The following is a 25,916-nucleotide window of genomic DNA, read 5'->3' as shown; positions in this document are numbered from 1 at the left end:
TCTCCAGGGCATGTGTCCTGATTTCCATCCACAGCAGATGAAAGTGAGGGCCAAATGCTCCAAACAGCACCAACTGAGTTTGTCAGGCTTCCTCAATTCTGCCAATCTGCTGGGTGTGAAATAACATCTCATTATGATTCTATGTTTCCCAGATTATTAGACGAGTGTAGTGTCTTCTCATGAGTGTATTGACAATATGGATTTCCTCTCCATTAATGTTTTGCCTTTTTTTCTGTTTTGTTGTTTGTCTTCCGCTAAAAGGCATTCTTTATAAATTCTGCATGCTAAGGCTTTGCTGGTTACGTGCATTACAAATTCCTCACTCAGTCTATGGTTTTGTCTTTTAAATTTATTTTTTGCTTATTCGTTTAACAAAAGTTTTACTACATTTTAAATATAATCAAATACATCAACCCTTTATTTCACGTTTACACTTATTATGGTGTGTTTATGAAATCATTTCTTACCCCGGGGACATTGTTCTGTCTTCTTTGGGGAACAGAGTAATGATTCAGTAAATATGTGCTGAATAAATGAATTATTTCTAGTTTGTTGGTCTCCAGAAAATTGCACAAATCCAATTTTTATTTTGTATAAGCCCCATGCTCATATAAGCAATTTTTTATTGCAAAATTGGACTTAAATATAAAAGGGGGTGCTATCATTTATCCTAATTAGGCCAAGGTGAAGCATGCCTTTGGTAACACACTAGCGAGAATAACTATTATTCTTCACAAAAGATTCAGTTGAGAAACAGGATTTTTAAATATAGCAATATTTAGATTAGAAAGCAGAAAGTAAGCCTTGTTAGTGAGGGCTACAGCAGTAGAACAGAGCACCTAGAACAGCCTACAGCATCAAAAATTCTATTGAGCATCTCTTATGTAAGGAGGGTTGTAGAACTTCTTTCTTCAAAAACTCAATCATGGGGCTTCCCTGGTGGCACAGTGGTTAAGAATCCGCCTGCCAATGCAGGGGACACGGGTTCAAGCCCTGGCCCAGGAAGATCCCACGTGCCGCGGAGCAACTAAGCCTGTGCACCACAACTACTGAGCCTGTGCTCTAGAGCCCGCGAGCCACAGCTACTGAGCCCGCATGCTGCAACTCCTGAAGCCCGTGCGCCTAGAGCCCTTGCTCCGCAACGAGAAAAGCCACTGCAATGAGAAGCCCGCGCACCGCAACGAAGAGTAGCCCCCGCTCGCCGCAACTAGAGAGACCCCGTGTGCAGCAACGAAGACCCAACACAGCCAAAAATAAAAAATATAAATAAATAAATTTAAAAAAAATTTTAAAAAGTCACCTAAAATCTCAGATACCAGTTCTTTTTTTAAAAAATTTATTTATTTAATTTATTTATTTTTGGCTGTGTTGGGTCCCCGCTGCTGTGTGCGGGCTCTCTCAAGTTGAGGTGAGCGGGGGCTGCTCTTCATTGTGGTGTGCGGGCCTCTCATTGCAGTGGCCTCTCTTGTTGCGGAGCACAGGATCCAGGCACGTGGGCTTCAGCAGTTGTGGCTCACGGGCCCAGCAGCTGTGGCTCGCGGACTCTAGAGCGCAGGCTCAGTAGTTGTGGCACATGGGCTTAGTTTCTCCGCAGCATATGGGATCTTCCCGGACCAGAGCTTGAACCCATGTCCCCTGCACTGGCAGGCGGACTCTTAACCACTGTGCCACCAGGGAAGCCCAGATACCAGTTCTTAAATGAAAGCACATTTATTACTGAAGAGTAGCACATCGTAAAATTCCCCTTAGGAGTGGTCTCCATGTCCCTCAGACACCTTTTCTCAGGCGGGTAAAAGAGTTGGAGAAGGGAAAGCAGCGTGACGGGTACACCATGCTTGCCAGGGACCCACGTGTGCAGGCACGGGACTGCCCTGAGTTACCACCTCACAAACTGGCACTCCTCTGCCCCCAGACAGAGAAGATCGGCGGAGCCTAACCACCTACCACCCTCTACCTGCAATTTAGGGAAACTGCTTCTGCTGCCTTTCATTGCTGGCCCCTTACAAGGACAGCATGCTGCAGATGCTTGAGAAACTAGTGGAAAGGGGGAAGGAAGAAAATTATAATCACCACTCAGAGGGAACCATACGCATTACTCATGTGTACACACACACACAATTTGTGCTCATATGCAATGTGAGAGGCTGTGTGGGTCAAGGTTACAAGCGTAGCTGCTGGAGCCTGACTCTAGGTGTGGAGCCCAGCCGCACACTCACAGGCTCTGCAACCTGAACAGATGCTCCGTCTCTGCTCCCATTCCCCCACCCGCCAAATTAGAATAAGAGTAATATGGATGGTATCTGCCCCACAGTCTTGTTATGGGCTTAAATGAGACGTTATGTATAAAGTGTGTAATAACATGGGATACACGGAAAGAAGATGCAGCTATGAGCTATCATGATGACAGTTCTCCATCTGACCTTTTAACTTAACATTTCATCATAACCCTGTTGTCAAATATTCTTTGAAAATACTATTTTTAGAATTATAGTGTTCTGCAGCCTACCTTTTTTTACTTCTTTATCCTGACTATATGTTTTAAACTATTATTCTTGATGTCTATATTTTAATACTCTATTTTCTAAATATACCACAATTTATCATTTTCCCCTGTTGCTGGATATTTAAGTTGTTTCCTATTTATCACTATTATAAATAATACTGTGATGATATACTTAAAACTTGGGCCACATCCCTGGTCCCTCTCTTAGGAGAGATTTCTAACATCGAATTTCTAGAATGAACATCATTTAATGTTCGTGTTACCAAACTGCTATCCAGAAATAATAGGCCAGGTTTACCCTCATCAGTTCTGTGTGACAATGACCTGTAACTATGCCACTGATAGAATTTTAGTAGTATCTCTTTTTCTTCTTTGCTATTTGAGAAGAGGAAGCTTTTTACTTCATTTCATTTTGATTTCGATAACTCGTGAGGTTAAACTTTTATGATTATATTGGTCGTGGGTATTTCTTCTTTTGGGAATCTTCTGTTCATGTCCCCATTTTTGTTTGTCTGATTTTTTTTAGTTGAGTTGTAAAGAGGTACTTTTCCATATTAATTGATAGATGCACTTTATATATTAGGATTGAATTTTTCCACCACACTTTATTTTTTCCCAGTTTCCTTTACGGTTTATGTTTTACTCTACTCAACTATTCAGCATGGAGTTACTGAGCGCCTTCTATGTGCTGAGCACTGTGGTAGTTGCTGGGGATTCAGCAGGGAACAAAGCTGACTAAAATCTCTGTCCCTGGAGGGCCTACATTTTAGCGGGAGCTTCTAGTTGAGGGTGTCATTTCAGTGGACACAATCATCTGGTTCCTGGAATGACCTATAATTGAGAAGGACCTACAATTACTTAAACATAATTGGTCCATTAACGTCATGTTCCTTTCAGAAAAGCACTGTACCCACATGAATACGGAGCAAGAGAGACCCCAGAGCTCAGCCTAACAGAGAAAATTTGATAATATTTTCAAACAAGTATGACTAAAAAGACACCGTTAGACTTTCAGCTGGGACTCAAGCACACTCAGTGTTTATTTCTTTTTCTCCCTTCCACACAGGTGCCTCTTAAAATTTTACAGCCTGACTTTCCCAGTGGCGCAGTGATTAAGAATCCGCCTGCCAATGCAGGGGACAGAGGTTCAAGCCCTGGTCCGGGAAGATCCCACATGCCACGGAGCAACTGAGCCCGCGTGCCACAACTACTGAGCCTGTGCTCTAGAACCTGCGAGCCACGACTACTGAGCCCGCGAGCCACAACTACTGAAGCCCGCCTGCTTAGAGCCCGTGCTCCGCAACCAGAGAAACCACCACAATGAGAAGCCCACGCACTGCAAAGAAGAGTAGCCCCCACTCGCTGTAACTAGAGAAAGCCCGTGAGCAGTAACGAAGACCCAATGCAGCCAAAAATAAATACATAAGTTTATAAAAAAAATTTGTTTTTGCAACCACTTGTATACCTCACCATCTGGGGCTCGAGAAATGGGGGTGTCCAGGTGGGGTTGATGAGAAGAGGAAAGTTTGGGGTCTTAGCTCAGGCTACTATACCAAAGTACCATAAACTGGGTGACTCATAGATAACAGAAATTTATTTCTCACAGTTCTGGAGGCTGGAAGTCCTACATCAGGGTGCCAGCAGGGTCAGGCTTCGGCGAGAGCCTCTTCCGTGTTGCAGACTGCTGACCTCGTGTTCTGTCCTAATGTGGAGGAAAAAGATGGAGCTAGCTCTCCAGCCTCTTCTTAAAAGGGCACTAATCCCATGCCCAAATACCTCCCAAAGGCCCCACCTCCAAACACCATCACATTGGTGAACAGATTTCAACATGTGAATTTTGAGGGGATACGAACATTCAGGCCATAACAGGTCCCATAAGTAGAGAAGACTGCGCCAGGAATGACTTTATGGAATGACGGATGCAACAGCCAATTTCACAAGAGATTCCTTTCCCTCAGTGGGGAAAGGAATGGGACCTGCAATAGGAGCAAAACTACCTCTTCAGCAAACTGTGTGCACATGTGACTCAAGGACCAGATGAGTGGCCACCCTCCAAAGCTTCAGCACTTGGAAACAACTCCAGGGAAGGGGACAGAGGGAATCCTGAATTGACAGAGATTGCGTTTGGGGCAGCAGCACAACTGGAAATCAAAACAGAAGTTGAATGGAGTGATAGAAAGATAAGGTTCTATTTCTTATACATCTGAAAGATATCACTGTGTTTTTAAGAGGAATCACAAGAAGAAAGAGAAAGAGGGAAGAGAGAGAGGTCATCATTTAAACACTTAAATTAGAATTTCCCACAATCCTGGGAATTCCCTGGCAGTCTAGCGGTTAGGACTCTGCCCTTCCACTGCAGGGGGGAGGGGTTCGATCCCTGATGGGGGAACTAAGATCCTGCAGTCCACATGGCCAAAAAAAAAAAGAATTTCCCACAGTCCTTAAGAAGAAACTGAAAATGCAATTGAAAAATTCCATTAAATTAGTGTAAGTTTAAGCTAACTTTTTTTTTTTTTTTTTTTTTTTTGCGGTACGCGGGCCTCTCACTGCTGTGGCCTCTCCCGTTGCGGAGCACAGGCTCCGGACGCGCAGGCTCTGTGGCCATGGCTCACGGGCCCAGCCGCTCCGCGGCATGTGGGATCTTCCCGGACCGGGCCACGAACCCGTATCCCATGCCTTGGCAGGCGGACTCTCAACCACTGCGCCACCAGGGAAGCCCTAAGCTAACTTTTAAAGGTGCAGTTTGGAAAACCTTATCTGTTCCAGGAATTCCAAGGTGGAGGTCATCAATTCCTTCTTCACCTGTTCACCACTCATAAGCACCACATACATAAATAACTCCACAGAACCAGATTAAACGTAACTGACTCCAAAAGTTGCCCAGCACAGAGGGGCAAGAACCTCCTGACAACAGGATCTCTAGATAGTCCTACTCAGAAGATTCCTCCTTCATCCCCTCTCCTTGAACGGCACAGGCTCAACTCTGCAGCTCCACTTAGCTCTTTCCCTTCCCCCCTTTATCAGAAGCTGGCCTCCATCACTCAGCTTTCTCCTCAGTGAAGCAGAGCTGGCTCTTGCTAGGAGGAAGCAAGTAGAAGGGTCGGAGAACCCAGATCCAAAAGAAATTAAAAAAAATATGTTCAACAGCAGTAATCACTAGGGAAATGCAAACCATAGGGAAATGTTAACCATAATGAGGTTAACACTTCACACGCATCAGGATGGCTATTACAGACAAGAAGGAAGGAAGGAAGGAAGGAAGGAAGGAAGGAAGGAAGGAAGGAAGGAAGGGAGGGAGGGAGAGGGAGGGAGGGAGGGAGGGAGCGAGGGGGAGGGAGGGAGGGAGGGGGAGGGAGGGAGGGAGGGGGAAGGAAGGAAAGAAGAGAGAAAGAGAAGGGAGGGAGGGAGGGCAGAAGTAAAGAAGGAAGAAGGGAAGAGGGAAAGAAAATAGCAAGTGTTGGCAGGATGTGGAGAAATAGAAACCTTTGCGCACTGTTGGTGGGAATGTGAAACGGTGCAGCTGCTGTGGAAAGTGGTATGAGAAATTAAAAACAGAATTACCATATGATTCATCAGTTGTATTTCTGGAAATGTACCCAAAAGAACTGAGAGTAAGGTCTCAAAGAGATATTTACACATCCATATTCACTGCAGCATTATTCACAATAACCAAAATGTGGAAGCCACCCAAGTGTCCATCAACTGATAAAGGGGTAAAGAAAATGTGGTGCATACACACAATGGAATATGATTCAGCCTTAAAAAGGGATGCAATTCTGACACATGCAACAATGTGGACGAACTTTGAAGACATGCTAAGTGAAACAAGATAGGACAACTACTGTACCATTCCACTACATGAGGTCCCGAGAGTCATCAAGCTCATAGAGAAAGAAAGTAGAACGGTGGTTGCCAGGTCGGGGGGATGGGGTGGATGTGGAAAGGAGGAAGTAATGTTTAACGGACGCAGAGTTTCAGGTTGGGATGATGAAAACGTTTTGGAGATGGATGGTGGCGATGGCTGCAGAGCAGTGTGGATGTACTTAATGCCCCTGAACCGTGCGCTTAAAAAAAAAAAAAGGTTAAAATGATGAGAAAAGAACCAGGAGGAAGGGGACAGGAAGGGGTGCGGGAAGGAGAAGAAGGTGGAGGAGGGTCCCTCACAGGTAAATTGAACGGAAACAGGGAACACACAGGACTGGATTTAGCACGTGGAGAGCTGGGGTGAATTTCCTATTCTGTGGGCGGAGAAGACAAGGGGAGCGATCCCAAAGGAGCTCAAGAGATCTGGCTTCGCAAAAGTAAACTGAAAGCCAGGAAGTTCTAAGGGTGTGGCACTAATGCTAAGGCCCCCACTCCCCACCTTTGGGGAGACGGGTCATTCCAGATCTCAAAGGCCTCAGTGCAGAAGTCAGGGAACGCGGAGGGGGGGGACCCTGCAGAGGCCATTTCAAACTTAAAGGCATATCTTAACTGCCATAGGGCTCTTCTGATGTCCCAAACCAGGCATTCTCAACGCTGGCCCTATCCTCGCCAAGGCGGCAAAAATTGTCTCTCTGAGGTGAAAAAATCTTATTCTTTCTATGCACCTAGCACAGAAGTGCACAGGGCAAATTCACACATACGCGGTGTGTCTATGGTACCAAAATTTTATGGGGGTTGGTGATTAGGGGGGAAATATCCAAAGGAGAGGGAGAGGGGCAATAACACAACCACGCAAAGGCTGAGACCACTGCCCTAAAGCTGGGGGGGCTCCGGGATGTGGCTCCATCCTCCAGGCCCGCACAGCCCTCTGGGCTTCTCGCACAGCTCGAGCGCGTGTGGTCCGGCAGGAGAGCACGCGCGACCTCACCCCTTCCAGCTTCCGCGGCCGGGCACCCAGTCGGCCGGGTCGTCGTCACGCTCACTGTCACTGCGCGCGGCCGCCCGGGACAACCGTTCCAGCGCGCACAAGGAAGGGGAGGGTCCCCTACGGGCCCCCGGAGCCGGGGGTGGGGCCGGCTCTCACGTCGGGGGCGGGGCCCGCGCGACGCGCGCCGGCCCCGAGGAGCCCCGCGGCTCCGCCCGAGCTTCCGCCCGCAGCCCGGCTCCTCCCGCCGCCTCCTCGGTGCACTCCTCCGAGGTGCCAGCGCGGCTACGCCCAGGGCGGCGAGAGAGCCGCCGCGGCCGCGGAAATCTGTACACACCGCAGCGCGGTCCCAGCAGCCGAGTCTCTGTGGCGCAATCGGTTAGCGCGTTCGGCTGTTAACCGAAAGGTTGGTGGTTCGAGCCCACCCAGGGACGCGGAAGCTTGTTTTCCTGTACGGGGATTCATTTTAAAACTACAACTCCGAGATTTTTAATCAAATAGGAGTACGACACTGATACGTTTCTAGGATAGAGGAAGACAACGTCCTCCTAATAGTATTCGGTGCCCAACGCAGTGAATCCAGGAGCGACACTGCTGCAGAACTGGGAGCTGGTGGATTGCTAATTCTAGTCCTACCGCATATACGGGGGAAGTGTGCATGTATGCTTCAGGAGACCTGCCCAACATTGTTCATCAACAGCAGACATTGTAATGGCAAAAACAAACAAACAAAAAACACTGAATTGCGCATTGACAGGTGAATGAATAAATACCATTGGTTTCTCTCAGAAAATCTGATACCACCAAAAAGCAAATGTAGTTATTCAATTTTGCCATATCTGCGGCCAAAAGCATTTGAGAAGCAAATGCAGGTGCAAACATGCAAGAGGAGACATCTCAGAGTCAAAAGTATGTGGAGGCACCGTTATACGAAGAAACTATTTGCTGAATTAAGCTGTGTTACAGCTTTGGGATCAAGGACTTGAATCTACACAAAGCCTTAATGTTTTCTTTAGACTGCTGGCAGGTTTTTTCCTGAAATTAAACTCAAGCAGAAATTGTTTGTATGGGTTCCTGTTAAAACGTCTCAAATGACGTATTCTCAACTCGTCTCACAGAAGACACAAATATTTTTCAAGCAGATGATTTGCACATGACTTTCTTTTTTTCTGATTTTATTGAGAAATAATTGACATGTATATCACTGTATACATACGAGTTTCTATAAAGATAGAGAACCACGTGATAATATGATAGCATGAAGATGTAATTCATTTCTGCCAAGATTGAGGTCATGTGGTAGGTGCTTTTTCTCTGGGTTGTTCTTATCAGGGATAGAATTTTGAGACCTAGAAGAAGGAATAGTTGACTGTCTCACTAGGGTGTCTCCTAGGGAATGGCTTGGCAAATGCTGGCTGACAATTATTTATCAAATTATGGTTGATAATAAAATATCCTCTACTGTCTCGTTAGGACCCCTCAGGAAGGAGACACAATATTGCACTTATGGTGGAATTCCAGGCAGAATGACAGGTAGCCACCCCCAAAAAATGTTCTTAGGTAGGGGCCTTTCTGACGCTTCTCAAAATTCCAAACTTGCCACCTACACTTAAGGGTAGCTTACAGTGACACAGAGAACTATATTCAATATCCTATGATAAACCATGATGGAAAAGAATATTTTAAAAAAGTATAAAAAGAAGAATGTATATATGTATAACTGAATCACTTTGCTGTACAGCAGTAATTAAGACAACATTGTAAATCAACTATACTTCAATTTAAAAAAAGGATAGCTTACAGTGGAAGTAAGAAACGGGGAGGGGGTGGCAGTGGAATTATGTCATAAGATCATTTATACACTGTTGAAATTGAGTCTCACATTTCAAGATGAAGAAGGCGTAATATTTGCTGTTACTGAAGTGATGGGGACTTAGCATGTCCTTCCACCTTGAAGCTGAGTATATTTACACTAGGTTATAAGCTCCTTGAGGGAAGAGACCATTTTCTGTTATTAATGATCAATTTAGGGTCCAAAGGATTTCCTTCAGGACACAGTTCAAATTCTTGAACTTAGCGCACAAGGGCTTTCATGATCCGCAGCTGTGTCTCCTGCCGTTTCCGCATGAGACCTTTTAGAGGTTATAAGCACTTACCAGGAGTTCCTTGAATGGCCCAGGCTGACTTACACCCCCTTCCCGGCCAGACACCTGTCCCTACACCCCGATGTGCCCCTCCCCCCCATTCTGCTTACCTGGGTAACATCTGCTGAGGAGTTACCCCCTCAGGAAGCCTCCCCTGACACTGCCTCCATCTGATTTAGAGGTCCATCCTCCACGCATGCATCACAGTACCCTGAAACCAGGGAGTTACTTGTCTCCTGCACAGGAATATGACCTCTTCAGAGTAGAAACCATGTCTCCGTTCATCTAGCACAGGCCTGTCCCATGGCACACGCTCAGGACCAGAGCAATCCCTGCCTTCTCGGGGTATGTGGTTAACAGAGACCGACAGTCAGATAAAAATGCATATGATGAAGGGTCAGCATGAGAAACACAGAAAAATGTTCCCAGGCCTTGAAAGAGGAAGTCAACTTAGATGGGCTGGATGGTGTCTTCATGAGGATCTGAAATGACCCTGAAAGATCTGGACAGGCCAGAGGCAGAGGAGGGGTATCTAAGGCTGGGGAAATTTCAGGACAAGATGAGGGCATGATGGGGGTGATGGACAAAGTGAACTTAAATAGGGAGCAGTGAAAACGAACTTAGCTTGTGGAAGGGCCCTGAAGACCAAGAGAAGAGGCTGTCTGAGAACAGTATGGAGGTTCCTTAGAAAACTAAACACAGGGCTTCCCCGGTGGTGCAGTGGTTGAGAATCTGCCTGCCAATGCAGGGGACACGGGTTCGAGCCCTGGCCTGGGAGGATCCCACATGCCGCGTAGCAGCTGGGGCCGTGAGCCACAACTACTGAGCCTGCCCATCTGGAACCTGTGCTCTGCAACAAGAGAGGCCGCAATAGTGAGAAGCCTGTGCACCGCGCTGAAGAGTGGCCCCCGCTTGCCGCAACTAGAGAAAGCCCTCGCACAGAAACAAAGACCCGACACAGCCATAAATAAATTAATTAGTTAATTAAAAAAAAAAGAGTTATCGTTTCAAAAAAAACTAAAAACAGAACTACCATATGACCCTGCAATCCCACTCCTGGGCGTGTACCCAGAAAAAAACATAGTCCAAAAGGATACATGCACCCCAATGTTCATTGCAGCATGGTTTGCAATAGCCAAGACATGGAAGCAACCTAAGTGTCCATCGACAGAGGAATGAGTAAGGAAGATGTGGCCCATATATACAGTGGAATATTAGTCATAAAGAAAAATGAAATAATGCCATTTGCAGTAACATGGATGGACCTAGAGATTGTCATACTGAGTGAAGTAAGAGGAAGAGAAATATCGTATAATATAGCTTATTTGCAGAATCTAAAAGAAATGATACAAATGAATGTATTTACAAAACAGAAATGAACTCACAGACTTCGAGAATGAACTTATGGTTACCGGGGGGGAAGGTGGAGGGAAGGGATAGTTACGGAGTTTGGGATTGACATGTACACACTGCTGTATTTAAAAAGGATAACCAACAAGGACCTACGGTATAGCACAGGGAGCTCTGCTCGATGTTATGTGGCAGCCTGGATGGGAGGGGAGTCTGGGGGAGAATGGATACATGTATGTGTATAGCTGAGTCGCTTTGCTGTGCACCTGAAACTATCACAACATTGTTAATCGGCTATACTCCAGTATAAAATAAAAAGTTAAAAAAAAGAGAGAGAGAAGAGGCTGCACTTTACCCTGTAGAGTAAGAGAGTCACTATTAAAGGTTTCTGTTTCAGGACAGAATGAAATCTATTTTAGGTGGTTGGGTTGGCAACAACGTCAATAAGAAATAAGAGATCAGAGGACAGTTTAGACGCAATTATATTTCAAAGGAGAGGCAGTGACACTCTGGGCTAAGGTAGGTAGAGGAAAGAAGGCATGGATTGATTCAAGGGAAGCCTGGTCAAGATTTAGGGACTGAAACAGGAGGGAAGTTTGAGGGTGAAGCCCACATTTAGAGCCTGGGAGACCCAGAAAATGGTGACACCATTGCTTGATGTGGGACTTTGGAGGGGTCTTAAAGAAACCTTGAAATCAGAAAACTTATACATTGTCCATACTCTTAGCTTTCCTAACTTGTGGCCTGTTCTCCACCGTGGAGTTTATCTAGAACCTAGTCTCAGAAACAATCTTCATTTTAAGTTAAACTTCATTTATTTAAGATAAACTTCCCAAGAGACTACTTAGGGGTCCACAGAGCCCTATGAAAATCTGAATGGGAAGCTAAGGACCCTCTCCCCAGAATGTACACATTCACAGAGAAAATCTTATTGACAATGTCCAAGAGTCACAGAGGCTCTGGAGCAGAGTTCTTGGCCCCCAGATTTTGAAGGCCAGGCTTTGTATTTTATTTATTGGATTTGTATTCTAATTACTGATAAAGGTCATAAAGCATGTCAAATCCAAAGTGTTTAGGTATGGAAAAATTACTAAACTGAAGATTTTAAGGTAACATAAAGAACTAGAAGAGTCTAATAGTATTGACAAGTCACAAAGAGAAGCCAGTAGCCAGTTTCTTTTCTTTCTTTCTTTTTTTTCTGATCAATTAATTACATATGTAAAATTAGTAATAAAGGACTTGAGACAAAAAAAACTGCCTTGAGGTTTTAACATTTAATGCTTTATTGTTACAGTCTGGAGCGACTGGAGGTACTGGCTGTGAAGGGCCTTAATATAGTGATCCTTCCAGGGTCCCTTCTATAGGGATTTACACCATCACCAGATACCAATTTGTATTTCTTTCCTTGGGAGTTACTTTAATGACATCCAGCAAACTATCATATTTTAGTCACCCCCTCATAGGAATTGAGCCTTTTTTTTTTTTTTTTAGTAAAAACAAACCAAAAATTATTGTCTGTCAAAGATGACTCAAACTAGTTATTCCTAAACAAGTAAATCAAATACACACTTTAAAATAAGGAGATCTTCAACCACCTTAGTAATAAACTGCAAAGTTGATCATAGATTATTATATGCATGTGTGGGCATAATGATAGTTTATTTATACGTAATTATCCAATATATTCACTGGTACAAGAACATAGGCTGGCTTGATAATTGGAATTCTAGTGAGGTGGATGGACCTAGAGTCTGTCATACAGAGTGAAGTAAGTCAGAAAGAGAAAAACAAATACCGTATGCTAACACATATATATGGCATCTAAGAAAACAAAAAAAAGGTCATGAAGAACCTAGGGGTTAGACGGGAATAAAGACACAGACCTACTAGAGAATGGACTTGAGGATATGGGGAGGGGGAAGGGTAAGCTGGGACAAAGTGAGAAGGTGGCATGGACATATATACACTACCAAGCGTAAGATAGATAGCTAGTGGGAAGCAGCCGCGTAGCACAGGGAGATCAGCTCGGTGCTTTGTGACCACCTAGAGGGGTGGGATAGGGAGGGTGGGTGGGAGGGAGACGCAAGAGGGAAGAGATATGGGAACATATGTATATGTATAACTGATTCACTTTGTTATAAAGCAGAAACTAACACACTATTGTAAAGCAATTATACTCCAATAAAGATGTTAAAAAAAAAAGGAATTCACTATACTACTACTACAGAGGTGAAAATCTGCAATGGATAAGAACCAGATATAGAACTGAAGTTTTAAATATAGAATTTCCCTATTAGTTACCAAGCACAGCGATGCTTTACAGTAACCACAAGGTCCATATCACTGGGACTCCAGTTTACAACTCAAACATCTCGACATCCTGCTGAACAGGCCCCGTTTACGTTGCCTTGGGGCTGGGGGAGTTTTAAGTATCAGGTGAGTTGTAGACACACTTGAACTTCTCAGCATACTTAGATCATCTCTGCCTCCAAAGGCGGTGGGAAGGTTATAATAACGAGAAAGCTGGCAAGAAGGGTGCTTGATCGAGCTATTAAGTGCCTGCAATAACTAAACAGAAAATGCATTTTCATTTTGAGATTTGAAGTATTTCATAGGAGCTCCTTTTCTCCTGATGACCTCTCGCTTCTGTGATTACATTTAATCTCCTGATTAAACTTCTCCGGTACCAGATTTATTGTCGCTTTGGCACTTTGCTGTCTTGCAGAAGTTAATAAGCGCCTTTTGTGGGTCTGCTTCACTCAGAAGCATCCTGTAGTGCCTGTCAGCCGCCTTTGCCTCTTCTGTGGCTTCCTGAGGGAGCACGGGTGGGGAGAAAGGGGTGAGGATCTCCTGGAGGTGAAAAGCAAAGGAGGGCCAGAAAGACAGTCACAGATAAGCTCACTGAACAGGCCTGTTTCAGAGCCACCAATTGTATGGGGCTCTTTACCTGCGGCAGGAGCGCCCACAGGAGGAGATGCCTCTGGAAACGGCTCAGAAGAAGTCATTAGTTTAAGGTCATTCCTTTGGGATGCTCCCTCTAACCTGCCAGCTCGATTCCACCCTTCCTCCCCTGCCATTACACATATGGACACGGATCACCGTCTTTGGCTCCAGATTCTGAGTTTGGAAGAACTAGTCCATTTTGTGTTGTTTGCATTTGCGGTACCCAGGAAAACACTAAGATAACTAAACTTACTGCAGTAATCATTTCACAATATATGTAACTCAAACCATTATGCTGTACACCTTAAATTTCTACAGTGCTGTAGGTCAATTACATCTCAGTAAAACTGGAAGAAACAAAACTCTAATAAACTGTATCTTCTGCTTTTCATATACTTTTTCTGACTTTCAGAGTGGATTACTGCAATAATGTTAACTGGAAGAAAAATTGGCTAAAATTTGATAGACTTTCCTCCTAGCCTTTTTTCCTCCCTAGGAAATTGATATTTACACTGTTTAATTGCCTTCTATAATTGATCACTAAGTTTCTTCCCACATAACTTCAATACACTATAGGAACTCAATATTTGTTAACATAATATGAAAGATATAATATGAATGGTGTATTTTGAATGGTTAAAGAACAGTGAGGTGATTCAATAAATGGTATTCGAACAAATATACTGTTGGGGGAAAAGAAACCTCATGGTACCACATCAAGATACACTGCAAAAGAATGAAAGATTCATGGAAGGAAGGAAGGGAGGGAGGGAGGAAGGAAAGGAAGGAAGGAAGGAAGAAAGGAAGGAAGGGAGGGAGGAAAGAAAAGGGGGAGAGAGAGAGAGGGATGGAGGGAGGGAGGGAGGGAGGAAAGAAAAGAAGGAAAGGAAAGAAAAGAAAGAAAAAGGAAGGAAGGAAGAAAGGAAGGAAGGGAGGGAGGAAAGAAAAGAAAGGGGGAGAGAGAGAGGGATGGAGGGAGGGAGGAAAGAAAAGAAGGAAAGGAAAGAAAAGAAAGAAAAAGGAAGGAAGGAAGGAAGAAAGAAAGGAGACAGAGAGAGAGAGAGGGAGTGAGGGAGGGAAAGGAAGGAAGGAAGAAAAGGAAGAAAAGAAACCTAGTTCCATTAGAAGAAATATGTCAATATTTATATATTTGGGGGGTAGAAGTAATCTTGACAAAACTTAATACCAAAGGGAAAAGACTATAAAATAATGTAAAACTTTTGTCAAACCATTAAAAATGATAATCAACTAGAAATCAAAACTGCCACGTGCCGGGGAAAAGTTTAATACCTTAAACGTAAAGAGCAGGTATAAAGCATTAAGACCCCAATTCAGTCACCGCAGGACCGAAGCTCCCACAGAGCTCCTTGTTCAGGCACCTTGCTCCCTGTGGCCCCCTTCAAAAAACTCCCTTCTTTCCTTACCTTTCAAACTGCCCAAGAGGCCAATCCCAAGAGGAAGGCTGTAATTGGAACTCAGGATCCTCCCAAACTCCTCTCCCCAAGAGATCCCATCACAACCTGCACTCTTGTTTAGCTCTGTCAGTCTATGAACGCCGATCCTCCCAGGACTTTAAATTCTAGATCTAATCTCTCCCAATCTCTCACTCCATCCAACACCTTAGCCATCCCCCCCAGCGTCTTCTGGAGTGCATCGTCTGTCACTGACAGGACTCTCCTGTCCCCAACTTCTGTAAACAGTCTCTCCCTTCCTTTGTGCTGGGTGAAACCTGAATAGCCCTGTCAAGTGGTGGCTGTTTTATCTTCCTGGTTCCCTGCTGTTATTTCAGCCACGGTTCCCCCATCTTCCTTATAACCCTCCAGTGCCTTTAAAGCACAAACCATTGGACTGAACCCCCTGTGCTGTTTGCTGTCATCCGCCCTTTTCATGGTCTCCTGCCTTTCCCTGAGGGTTTTAGCTCCTGGCTTACTGTATATTTCTTTCCGCCAGGGCTCCTGCTGCCACTTAGATGTCTTTGCCGCCCACAGAGACTATCCACACACCATCCTGGCTTCTTGGCTCCTGTATCTCCTCACTTTTCATGGACTTCTCACCCAACCTTGGCCTTGCACTTCCCTTGTCATTCTTCAGACCCTGTCATCACCAACAACTGTACTGTGTCTGAAAGCTCAGTTTCAAGCACACCACTGTCTAGCCAGCTTACTTCCTCCATGAGTCCCATTCTAGCATTCTTTGAACCCACCTCCAATCCATTGAGATCTGCTACCACTTTTTAGTTTTTATTTTTTAAATTTAATTTTGATTTTATATTGCAGTATAGTTGATTTACAATGTTGTGTTTCAGGTATAGAGCAAAGTGGTTCAGTTACACATATACATATATCCATTCTTTTCCAGATTCTTTTCCCATATAGTGCCACCACTTTTTGTTTTTGTTTTTGTTTTTGTTTTGCGGTACGCGGGCCTCTCACTGTTGTGGTCTCTGCCGTTGCGGAGCACAGGCTCCGGACGCGCAGGCTCAGCGGCCATGGCTCACGGGCCCAGCCGCTCCGCGGCATGTGGGATCCTCCCGGGCCGAGGCATGAACCCGTGTCCCCTGCATCGGCCGGCGGACTCCCAACCACTGCGCCACCAGGGAAGCCCGAGTGCCACCACTTTTTAAATGACCATCACCTGTCCCATGTCCCTCCCTCCCTCCTTATCCACCACGATCATCATGTTCCTTTCCTAAAACCTGACCTTTTCTCTTCTCTGTCCACTTTGTCTGACAATACCTCCAACTTTAGCTGACTCCAACTGCCCACCTACCCTCTGTCCCGCACCTGAGCAGCACACGTGATTGCAGAGAAATAAACAACCATCTTAGCTGGTCTCAGTAGAGTTTATGACCTTAAACCTCTGGAGGGCTCTCAGCACTGCCTAGCAAGCCCACCGCATGTCCCTATTCAATTAGCTCTGGAGACTCAAGCCTCTCTTCCTTGATCTTCAACCCCTCCTCCTCTCACGCCCTCAGCTGACTTTACTATATCCCCCGAGAAAAGAATCACGGGACCTTTCTTATCCTCTAATCATCAAATCTCCTAACGACTGTACCTATATACTTTGTTTTTCCTAGTATTAAAATGGATAAACTCTTAGCTCTTAAGGTCACACCCTCCTCCTATTTTGGATCTCATCCCAGAGAAATGTGCTCCTGCAACTGTCCCTTTTCTCATGTACAACATCCGTTGTCTCTCTCCCTGGAACACTCAGTCTCATATAGAAACATATTATGACATCTCCCATCTTAAAAACATTAACAAAAACCTTGACCTCACATTCCGCCACCAGGTGTCAAGTGAATGTTTCAAAAGAATGTAGACACACTTGAACCTCTCAGCATAGTTTAGATCATCTCAAAAGAATGTACCTGTATCTGCCCTTTCTCACCATCCCTTTTCGCTTGAACCCATTCACACTTATTCTCACAGCTCCACTGAACTGTCCTGGCTAAGTTACCAAGGATGTACGTCCCTGTTACCAAAGCCAATGTCAAGTCTCAGTCCTATGTCTCTACTTCCCAGCAGCACCTGACAAACCAGCAGCAGATCTGATAGATCTTCCCCTGATTTTCAGGACACCACTCATCTGGTTTTCCTCCTAACTGCCCCTTTTGCTCCCCAGAGCTGTTTTAACTCCTTAAACGGCCCCATCCTATATCATGGCATTACATAGGATCCATGCATTTATAATTCTTAAAAGAGTGTCTCCAGCGGCGCCCTCTCCTGAGGCCCAACACTGCAGATACACTTTCCTATTAAATTCTCTCTACTTGGAAGTCTAATAGAGATCTTATGCCTAACGCATCCAAAACTGGATAGGTTCTTTCCTTTAAATGTTCTCCCTCCTCCCAAGTCTGTCCCATCTCAGTAAATAGCGCAACCCATTTGTTCAGGCAACAAAATCTGAGGTTTATCTTTGCCTCCTCTTTCTAGCCCACCTTCAACCATCAACACGACCTGTTGGCTCTGCCTTGGAAAGGCAAGTGACCCAGCTGTTTACCACCTCCACAGCGGGTCACCCTGTCTTAACTGAGACTGTTACAGACTAGCACTTCTATTTCTGACCAACTGCATTCTCCACACTTCAGTGATCCTTTAAAAACTAGACCGTGGGCTTCCCTGATGGCGCAGTGGTTGAGAGTCCGCCTGCCGATGCAGGGGACACGGGTGCGTGCCCCGGTCCGGGAGGATCCCACATGCCGCGGAGTGGCTGGGCCCGTGAGCCGTGGCCGCTGGGCCTGCGCGTCCCGAACCTGTGCTCCGCAACGGGAGAGGCCACGACGGTGAGAGGCCCGCGTACCGCAAAAAAAAAAAAAAAAAACTAGACCGTGTTATTCCCTTGCCTGAAACCTTCCAGTGGCTTCCCGTTTTTCTCAAGCACAGACAAGGTCTTTACTATGCTCCACAAAGCCATACGTGATCTGGCTTCCGCCAACCTCTCTGATCTCGTTATAATTCTCCTTCCCTTGCCTCACTCTACTCAAGCGCACTGGCCTCTTCCCTGTTCTCGATCCTGCCAAGCACCCTTGCTCCTCAGGACTTCTGCTCTTCCTGGAATGCCCTTCGTCCAGTCACGTGGCTAAGTCCCTAACTTCACTGAAGTACCTGCTCAAATGTCATGTCACTCCAAGCAACCTTCCAAGTCCACTCAGTCTAAATTAGTCCTCCCATCACTCACCCACTTTTCTCCATAGCATTTAGTGCCACCTGACATTAGTCAATTGTCATTATTTGAGGAGTCTATATTTGTGAATTTGCCTACTTGCCAAAATTTATTTGTAACCCTAAAAATCAATACTTGCAGTGCTCTTGTGGTCATTTATGGACATGCACACAGCAATGACAAATCTGAAGCCCTTGCAGTACATTTGGTCCACGCCAAACGTCAAGGCTCTTGACAGTGGTACAGATCATTTGGCGTGGACCAAAGATGCTCATGGACATTTTGGATTGGACCAAATTTCCAGGACCACTGGCGTGGACCAAATGTCTTATGGACGTTCTTTGTCCTTTTCGTTGGTTACTTCACTTGTTTAAAATGGCCCCCAAGTGCTGTCTAGTATTCCAAAGTGCAAGGAAGGTGTGACATGCCTCATGGAAAAAAACATGCGTGGGATGAGCTCCATTCAGGCAGGAGTTACAGCGCTGGTGACCTTGTGTTCAATATTAATAAATCAACAATATATACTACATAAGGTATCTTTAAACAGAAACACACAAAAAACAACATTTGTTGATCAGGTGACAAAAATGTTGTGACCAGAGCCTCACAGGAACCTAACTGTATTCCCCCAGGAGCAGTGGTCCAGTATTTGCTAATTCAGTGTTTGTGGTGACTTGATACAACAGAAGTACCGCAAATAACAGGAGTCAACCGTATGTATCCCCTATTACCACCCAACATTATATATTTACCTCCTTGTTTAGAAGGCAAATTACTAAAAGGCAAGAATTTCCCTTTATTTATTTATTTATTTTTATTGCCTTATATCTGAGGTTTACAACAGCGCTTGGCACTCAGCAGAAATCTAGAAATAGTTGAATGAATAGTAACACGTAAAGGATGGATAAGCAATTCCTCAAAGAAACTCAACTGGCCAATAAAGTTACAGAAAATATTCAACCTCACTAATAATCATGGAAATGTAACCAAAACCAGTCAAGGTTTTTTCCCCCTTCAACGCTACTACCTGGTGTTGGTGAGGGTTCGGCAAAGCCATGCAAACAACAAAGTGCATATTCTTTGACCCAGAAATTCCACTCCCAGAAAATAAAATTTGGATCTGTGAAAATTTTTATCAATAAGGATAATTAACAATAACAAAACAATACAAATCACCTCAAAATATAAATTGGTGAAACAACGGTAATACACACAATGTAACATTATATAGCTATCCAAAAGTTGTCAAAAACTAAGATGGAAAGATGCTCATTAAACATTAACACACATCATTAACAAACAGGTACAACAGAATCTCATATTTATTTCTTAAAGTCTAAATGCATAAAAATATGAAAATGTTTGCAGCAGTTATTACCACTAAGTGTTAAGATGAATGCTCTGAAATTTTCTTGGTGTTTTCCTGGATTTTCCCAGTTTTTCCTTACAATAAACATGACTTTTTACTTCTGCAATCACAAAAAAAGGGAGGGGGAGGTTTGGGAGTAATTTTGACAAATCATTTCTGCAGTACTGAGTCCCTAACAAAGTATTCTCCCCCAAGACTGCCACCTTCAAACCTTAGTTAACTCTGCTACTAACTCAAATCACCCAAACTTTAAATGAAGCTAGAGGTAAAACAGATATTAAGTTCAAGCACTGTAGTAACCACTCTATACTCAATCCCAGCTCTACAACTTACTAGTTCCGTGCTGTTTCCTTATCTGTTAAAAGTGATAAGAGTACCTTGCTCATAGGAATGTTGAGGTTTAAATGAATTAATGTTTCATTCATAGTAGAATCCAACATAGGCAAGCCTTACATGCACTGGCTATTTCTCCCAAAATATAACTGCTAGATGGTGTCCCACTTTGGTTACAGAAATAAATGTCTTGGGGGAGAAAGATGATACTTATAATGTAAACTCTTAGCACATCAACACAAAAATAGGTTACTTTTTCCTGTTACAGATCAGTTTTTTGATCACCTAACATTATATGAAGTTCTAGTAACAAGTTTCCTGCCATCTTTTGTAAAGAGAGAAAGAGGAAACAAGTTGTATGAGGGGAGCTTACATTCTACACCACTCTACTGGTAGAAGAGACAGGCTGAGACTCTTACGTAAGACCACAAAACCACTAGCAAAACAGTCATGTGTTCATGTACCATATACAATGACTTAAGTTTGTATCAACTGGTGTTTTGCCTGAACCAACATAACTAAAATTTAAAATGTAGAAATTTAATGTACCCAACTGTACAGACTGCCAGAAACTACAAACTACTACTTTTCATTTTTAACATTTTGAAATCCTCATTCTCCTACAAACACAAAATGAAGCCAACAAGGAGAACAAATTCTTCATCATTTAAACTTGTGAAACAGATCGTATGCTTTGTGGGCATAACCAAAGGTAAAACCTTCAGTAGCTTACCTTTTGTTCATGACAAGGCCAGTGTGTAAACACTATCTAAAAACATAGTAAATTTTCCCAAGAGTAATAATAAATATTAAACTAAAAACAGTTACCAAGCATTCAACAATTCTCAAACAGATAGTCATCAAAATGAGGGAAGTCTAACGTGTCACTTGCTAAAGAATTTAACGCTGAAGTAGAAAAAAATTCATCAAAAATATCAGTCTTCATGGAATTTTCCGAGTTCAATGTTGTAACATAGGCATTATTTGTGAGTGAGTCTGGCTGAACTTTGCATTGATTTTTCTTAGTGGGGCTGCAGTAATTATGGTCCTGTCTCAGATGAATGTTTTGGGGAATACTGTTTAATTCATTAGGTACTGGTGCTGGGATATGATTATCTCCCATTTCTAAGTACCTGAAGTCAGCCTCCTCATTTTCTGAGAGCTCTGTTGAAACAACCGTTGTAGGGGACAGTAATTCTGCTAAAATTTCTTCATGAGTTTGACTACTGTATGAGGAAACGCCAGGAACTGCAGGGCATCCAGATTTACCATCGGCAATATCAATTTGATGTTGTAGTTCTTTTAGCAAGTCTTCAATTGATTCACAGTCATTTGGAGATCCACAATGGGACATAGGTTCTAAATTTTCACTTGGAAGTGTTCCATTTTGGGGGGAAGACATAAGAACAGCTAATTTCTTCTTTTTTGCCTTAAGTTTTTTAAGAAGTTTTAGACGAAGTTTATGAATCTGACCCTCAACTGAGTTTCCACGGTTTGCTGAAGAAACACCATTTTCATTTCCATGAGAATTGTGGTTGAGGTGAGCTCCACATGAGGCCTTTTCACATTTCTTCAAAACTTCCACATCACCATTACCATCAGCAGGGAGAGCAGAAGCTGTGCTAACTGGTGATGGATGGCTTGGTGCAGGGTTGCTAACTGGAGGAGGCTTACCTGCACAGCTGTGAGCTTCCCTGGATGCCCAGTTACCCTTTTGTTTTGTACCTTTAGTTTTAAAGCCACCAAAATTACTTGCCCCCTTAACTGAAGGCTGCAAATCAGTCACAGTGTTTCTACTATGAGCTGAAACATAAAACGGCATAAAAGAAACACCCTTGCTTAATAAGCCTTTAACCCAACTTCCCACAAATGGTTTTTTCTGATTTTCCTTCAGAAATGGATTCTGTGACAGCTTAGCTGTTACGGTTTGAGAAGACGCTGCAGTTTCTTTTTCCTTCAAATCAGACACCTGAGATGTAACATGTTGTTCTGGTTGTAATTTCTCAGGTCTTGGTAAAAGAGACTGTTTCGATGGAGCATCCTTCTCTAGGGCAACTGGACCCTCAGTTTCTACTGAGTTTACTCTCTGTGCAAGGTCCGTAGCACGCATATCATTCACAGGCTGAGTAACGACAGCATCTTCTGTATTCAGCTGTACTGACGGCACGTTTGTATTTACAAGCTGAGATGAAAAGCTTAAATCCACAAACTGGTCTTGGGTAAGCTTGTCCTTGCCTGGAGCCGATACTAAAGAAGCCATTAGTGACGCCTGCGATTGCAAAGTATGTGTTTTGACGACCCCTGCGTTCTCTGCCACAGGTTTATTTTCTAATAAAAAACCTTCAGAGTTAACCTGTATTTCTTCACATGTCAAAGGTGAAATATTCTTGTCGACCAAACCTTTCAGACCTGAAAATAAATGATGTTCAAAAGTTACGGCTTCATCCTGTGAAAGAGTATTAGGAGCAACTGACGCTTTTGTGGGGTGAGTTCCTGAGGACATTTCAGCTGAGGCAGCATCACCTACAGAACACAGTGCTGGCGAGACTTGATTCTCATCTCCGAAAGCGTGCTGATCATAAGTCTTTTTAAGTGGGCAGCAGGCAGGTGCTTTATCTGTCATTTGGGATGTTTTTCTTTCCCAGATAACAATATGTACCTCTGAAGCAGGAACTTGAAATTTCTCATGCCTTTCAGAACATGGGCCTTTTAAGTCATCACATTCCAGCCAACTTCCTGGGGGATGGGGAAGGAAAGTGAAAGATGTTAGACATTCAAAAAAACCACCATCCTGGGTTAACTTTCTTCTGGCCTTTTTAACCACTGTATCACTGGATATCCACCAAAGGAGAATGCTTGAAAACATGGCCTTATCCTTATGTCACCATTTTTCTCTGCCATGTTAAAAGTCCTTACTCGGATAACAAAAGTTATACACTAACATCCAGAAATGTGAAAAACTCAGGTAGTGTTTACTCTTTTCTAAAATGCCCACAAAAATCAAGACAGAAGTATCTTTAACTTCTGGAACTTAGAATACAGTACAGTATCACCTAATATATCTAACAATATTAGAAAATAGATTAAGTTTTTCATAATATAATGAATTTTCAAGATAAATGAAGCTTGTTAACTCAAATGCCAACACTTAATTCAATTCTTATTTCATTTCTTTTTGGGGTTAGAAAAAGAAGCTTTAGGTCTTTAGGTGTCTGCTCTTATTTTATTTCTGAGCTCCTGTTTTCTCATTTGTCAAGTAGGAATGAGATGATGGTGAAGGGAAAGAGGTTAATGTCCCTCTACACACCAAAAAAACCCCAAACAAAGCCATCTGTTAAGTTTATGTGCATACACCCGTATAAACTATCTGAACCCACCACTTTTTATCCTATACCCATTAAACTTTGAGAATATTTTCTTTGCCTAGGTCAGTGGTTCTCCACCACACATACACATTAGAATCATCTGACTAATATTTGGGCTGAATTCTCAGAGACTGATTCACTGGTCTAGGAGAGAGCCAGGATGTTTTTTATAAGCTAACCATACAATTTTTATATGCTGTCAAAGTTGGAAACCATCTAACCTCTTCTACCTGAAGCAGACTTTTCATTCTCTAGAATGCAATAAAAAAGTAAAATAAATTTTTTCTAAGTTTTTTTATGTTATTGAGAACCACTTCCCCCTGCCAATTCTGAAGAAGGGTAAAACTTTAAGGTAATAACTATATTTCTAACATGAGTTTCAATTTGCAAAGTGCAAATTGATGACACGTTATTGTGTCATCTAACCAAACCATCCCCAGGAAGAATATATCAAATATGAAAAATTTCCTAACAATTGTAAATGGAAAAATAGAACAAAATCAAAGTGACCCCTTCTCAATGAACTGATATAACACTTTAAGGAGACTGAGTTATCTTGTCTAAGACAAAGTGAACATCGTGAGGGGAAACAAACTCAATAATAAACCACATTAAATATACAGAAGGGAAAAAGCAAAATTCATGAGCTGTACTAGTTAACCTTGTATTGAAAAGTTTAATTATTTAAATAAAGGTTTTACCTTGACTGTAGCTGTTAGCAAACTATGGATTTCAGATATTCTATTTCACAGTGAGAGAAGGTTACATAGTCTGCAATGTCTAATAGTCTTAGAAATAGATGTTTACTTTTATTTATATTACTAACAATTGCAAACTCAGCAAAACTTATTTTATTTTTGTTCTCAACTAAAAAACCTCCAGAACAACGTACTTTCTTTTTAAAAGAAATACAAGGTTATAGATCTAAAAACTCAAAATTGCCACCATTTTTTATACTGAACATATATTCCTCATGTAATAAAAAATGAAAGCAAAGGCATTAAGTGAAAAATAGCAAACTGTAAACCAACAGTAGTATATCACCTCAATCTCTGTCTAAAAAAAAAATACGCATATGCATGTGTATACCCATAAATATGCTAATATAAACAAGCAAAGTTAAAAGTTAGGAGTGATTCTAAAGCAGAGTGACAGAATAGAGGAGGGGGCAGAACTGTAACAGGCAAGGACAGGAAGAGAGAAAAAAGAACCAAGGCAAAGCCTGTCTTAAAAGAACAAACTACAGTTTAGTGTCCATGCCTATTATCATGAAAGGAAAACGTTTAAACACTTACCATCAGCATCTAAAATCCATGTTATAAAATGATTATTTGCTTGGTACTGAATTACAGAAGTTATTTGATAAAGACAGCCTTCAGAATGAAATGAATAGTGCTGCAAGTCATTATGCGGTAAACCTTCCACAAAGTGCAACATGAATATGAGAGATACTCTGTGGGCGAGAAAGGTAAGAGAAGTCAAACAAATGTAATACCATGTGTCTGGTTATACAAAAGATGGTCTAAAGCGAGTAAGTCACACATAACATTTTCAAGGCCAACTGCACTGATTTTTCTTGAGAACCTCCAGATGTGTGCCTTAATTAGAAATGGAGAACTCACTCTAAGAAGAATGTAACAGTAAACCCTTCTCAGAATGGTATCACTGACAGTTGGAAGCCATCATGCAATAAGGCTCTAACACAGACCATTAAACAAAAATTGCTCTGTGAGCCAGGATGCTGCTTTGGCTTAAAGAAGATCTCTCGGAAACTACTTCACAGAATCAAAAGAAAAAAATCCAGACCTTTGAGAATTCTCTTCGGCATCAAGTGCCCAAATTAATTGCCTTTGTTAGATGGGACAGGTGATATGTGAAACAAAATAACAAACGTAAGATATTCAAACAAACATTTTAAAAACCGCAACATGCTAATACTTTGGCCTATTTCTCTCAGTTTTCTCAGGAAGTAGAGAGACCCATCAAACTAAAATTTCTACTTAAAAAAGTTTACTTGTGAGGAAGTAGAGAAGAAAATACAACATGATGGTTGATTTACTATAAACTTCAAGACATCCATAATTTCAAAGATACATTTTATTATTACAGTAGCATAACAAACCAGAAAATAGAACCCCAAATAGGCCTCAAATAATTAAATTTAACAAAGCTCTCAGGATTTACAAAAAATGTTGAATACCTCTTCCCAATATTTAAACAGCTGTCAAAACTTACTTAGCTTACCAAAATTTATTCAGCTGAAATAAACTTGAATCAATGTCCAAAATGCAGATTATTCAAACTGATGAGAGATAATTTGTAAATTATCCCTTGTCAATCTTTCTGTTAGAGAATAATCAAATCTTTAAAACTTAAGTACCGATAAATAAAAAGT

General features: G+C 42.7%; 1 protein-coding gene and 1 long non-coding RNA gene across 7 annotated transcripts in view; both read right to left on the bottom strand.

Annotated features, from left to right (window-relative positions):
- Positions 1-2,755: 2,755 nt before the first annotated feature.
- On the bottom strand, positions 2,756-7,483 carry LOC307176886. The gene is made up of 3 exons (XR_013824932.1): positions 7,356-7,483; positions 4,108-4,205; positions 2,756-3,334 (listed from the first exon to the last, which is right to left on the bottom strand). It is a non-coding gene; the product is annotated as an uncharacterized lncRNA (long non-coding RNA).
- A 12,275-nt stretch (positions 7,484-19,758) lies between these two features.
- Positions 19,759-25,916, bottom strand: part of USPL1 (ubiquitin specific peptidase like 1) — a 39,810-nt gene continuing 33,652 nt past the window's right edge. For all 6 annotated transcript variants that reach the window (XM_079902653.1, XM_079902657.1, XM_079902656.1 and 3 more), the window contains 2 exons: positions 24,817-24,974; positions 19,759-22,892 (listed from right to left, as the gene is read on the bottom strand). In XM_079902653.1, coding sequence (XP_079758779.1) covers positions 20,992-22,892; positions 24,817-24,974 — 2,059 coding nt within the window. In that variant the 3' untranslated portion in view covers positions 19,759-20,991. The remainder of the gene's footprint in view (positions 22,893-24,816; positions 24,975-25,916) is intronic.

This window comes from Stenella coeruleoalba (assembly GCF_951394435.1).
Source record: "Stenella coeruleoalba genome assembly, chromosome: 18".
Classification (NCBI taxonomy): Eukaryota; Metazoa; Chordata; class Mammalia; order Artiodactyla; family Delphinidae; genus Stenella; species Stenella coeruleoalba.
The sequence above is the reverse complement of the archived record's forward strand: the minus strand, read 5'-3'. Positions and strand labels throughout refer to the sequence as shown.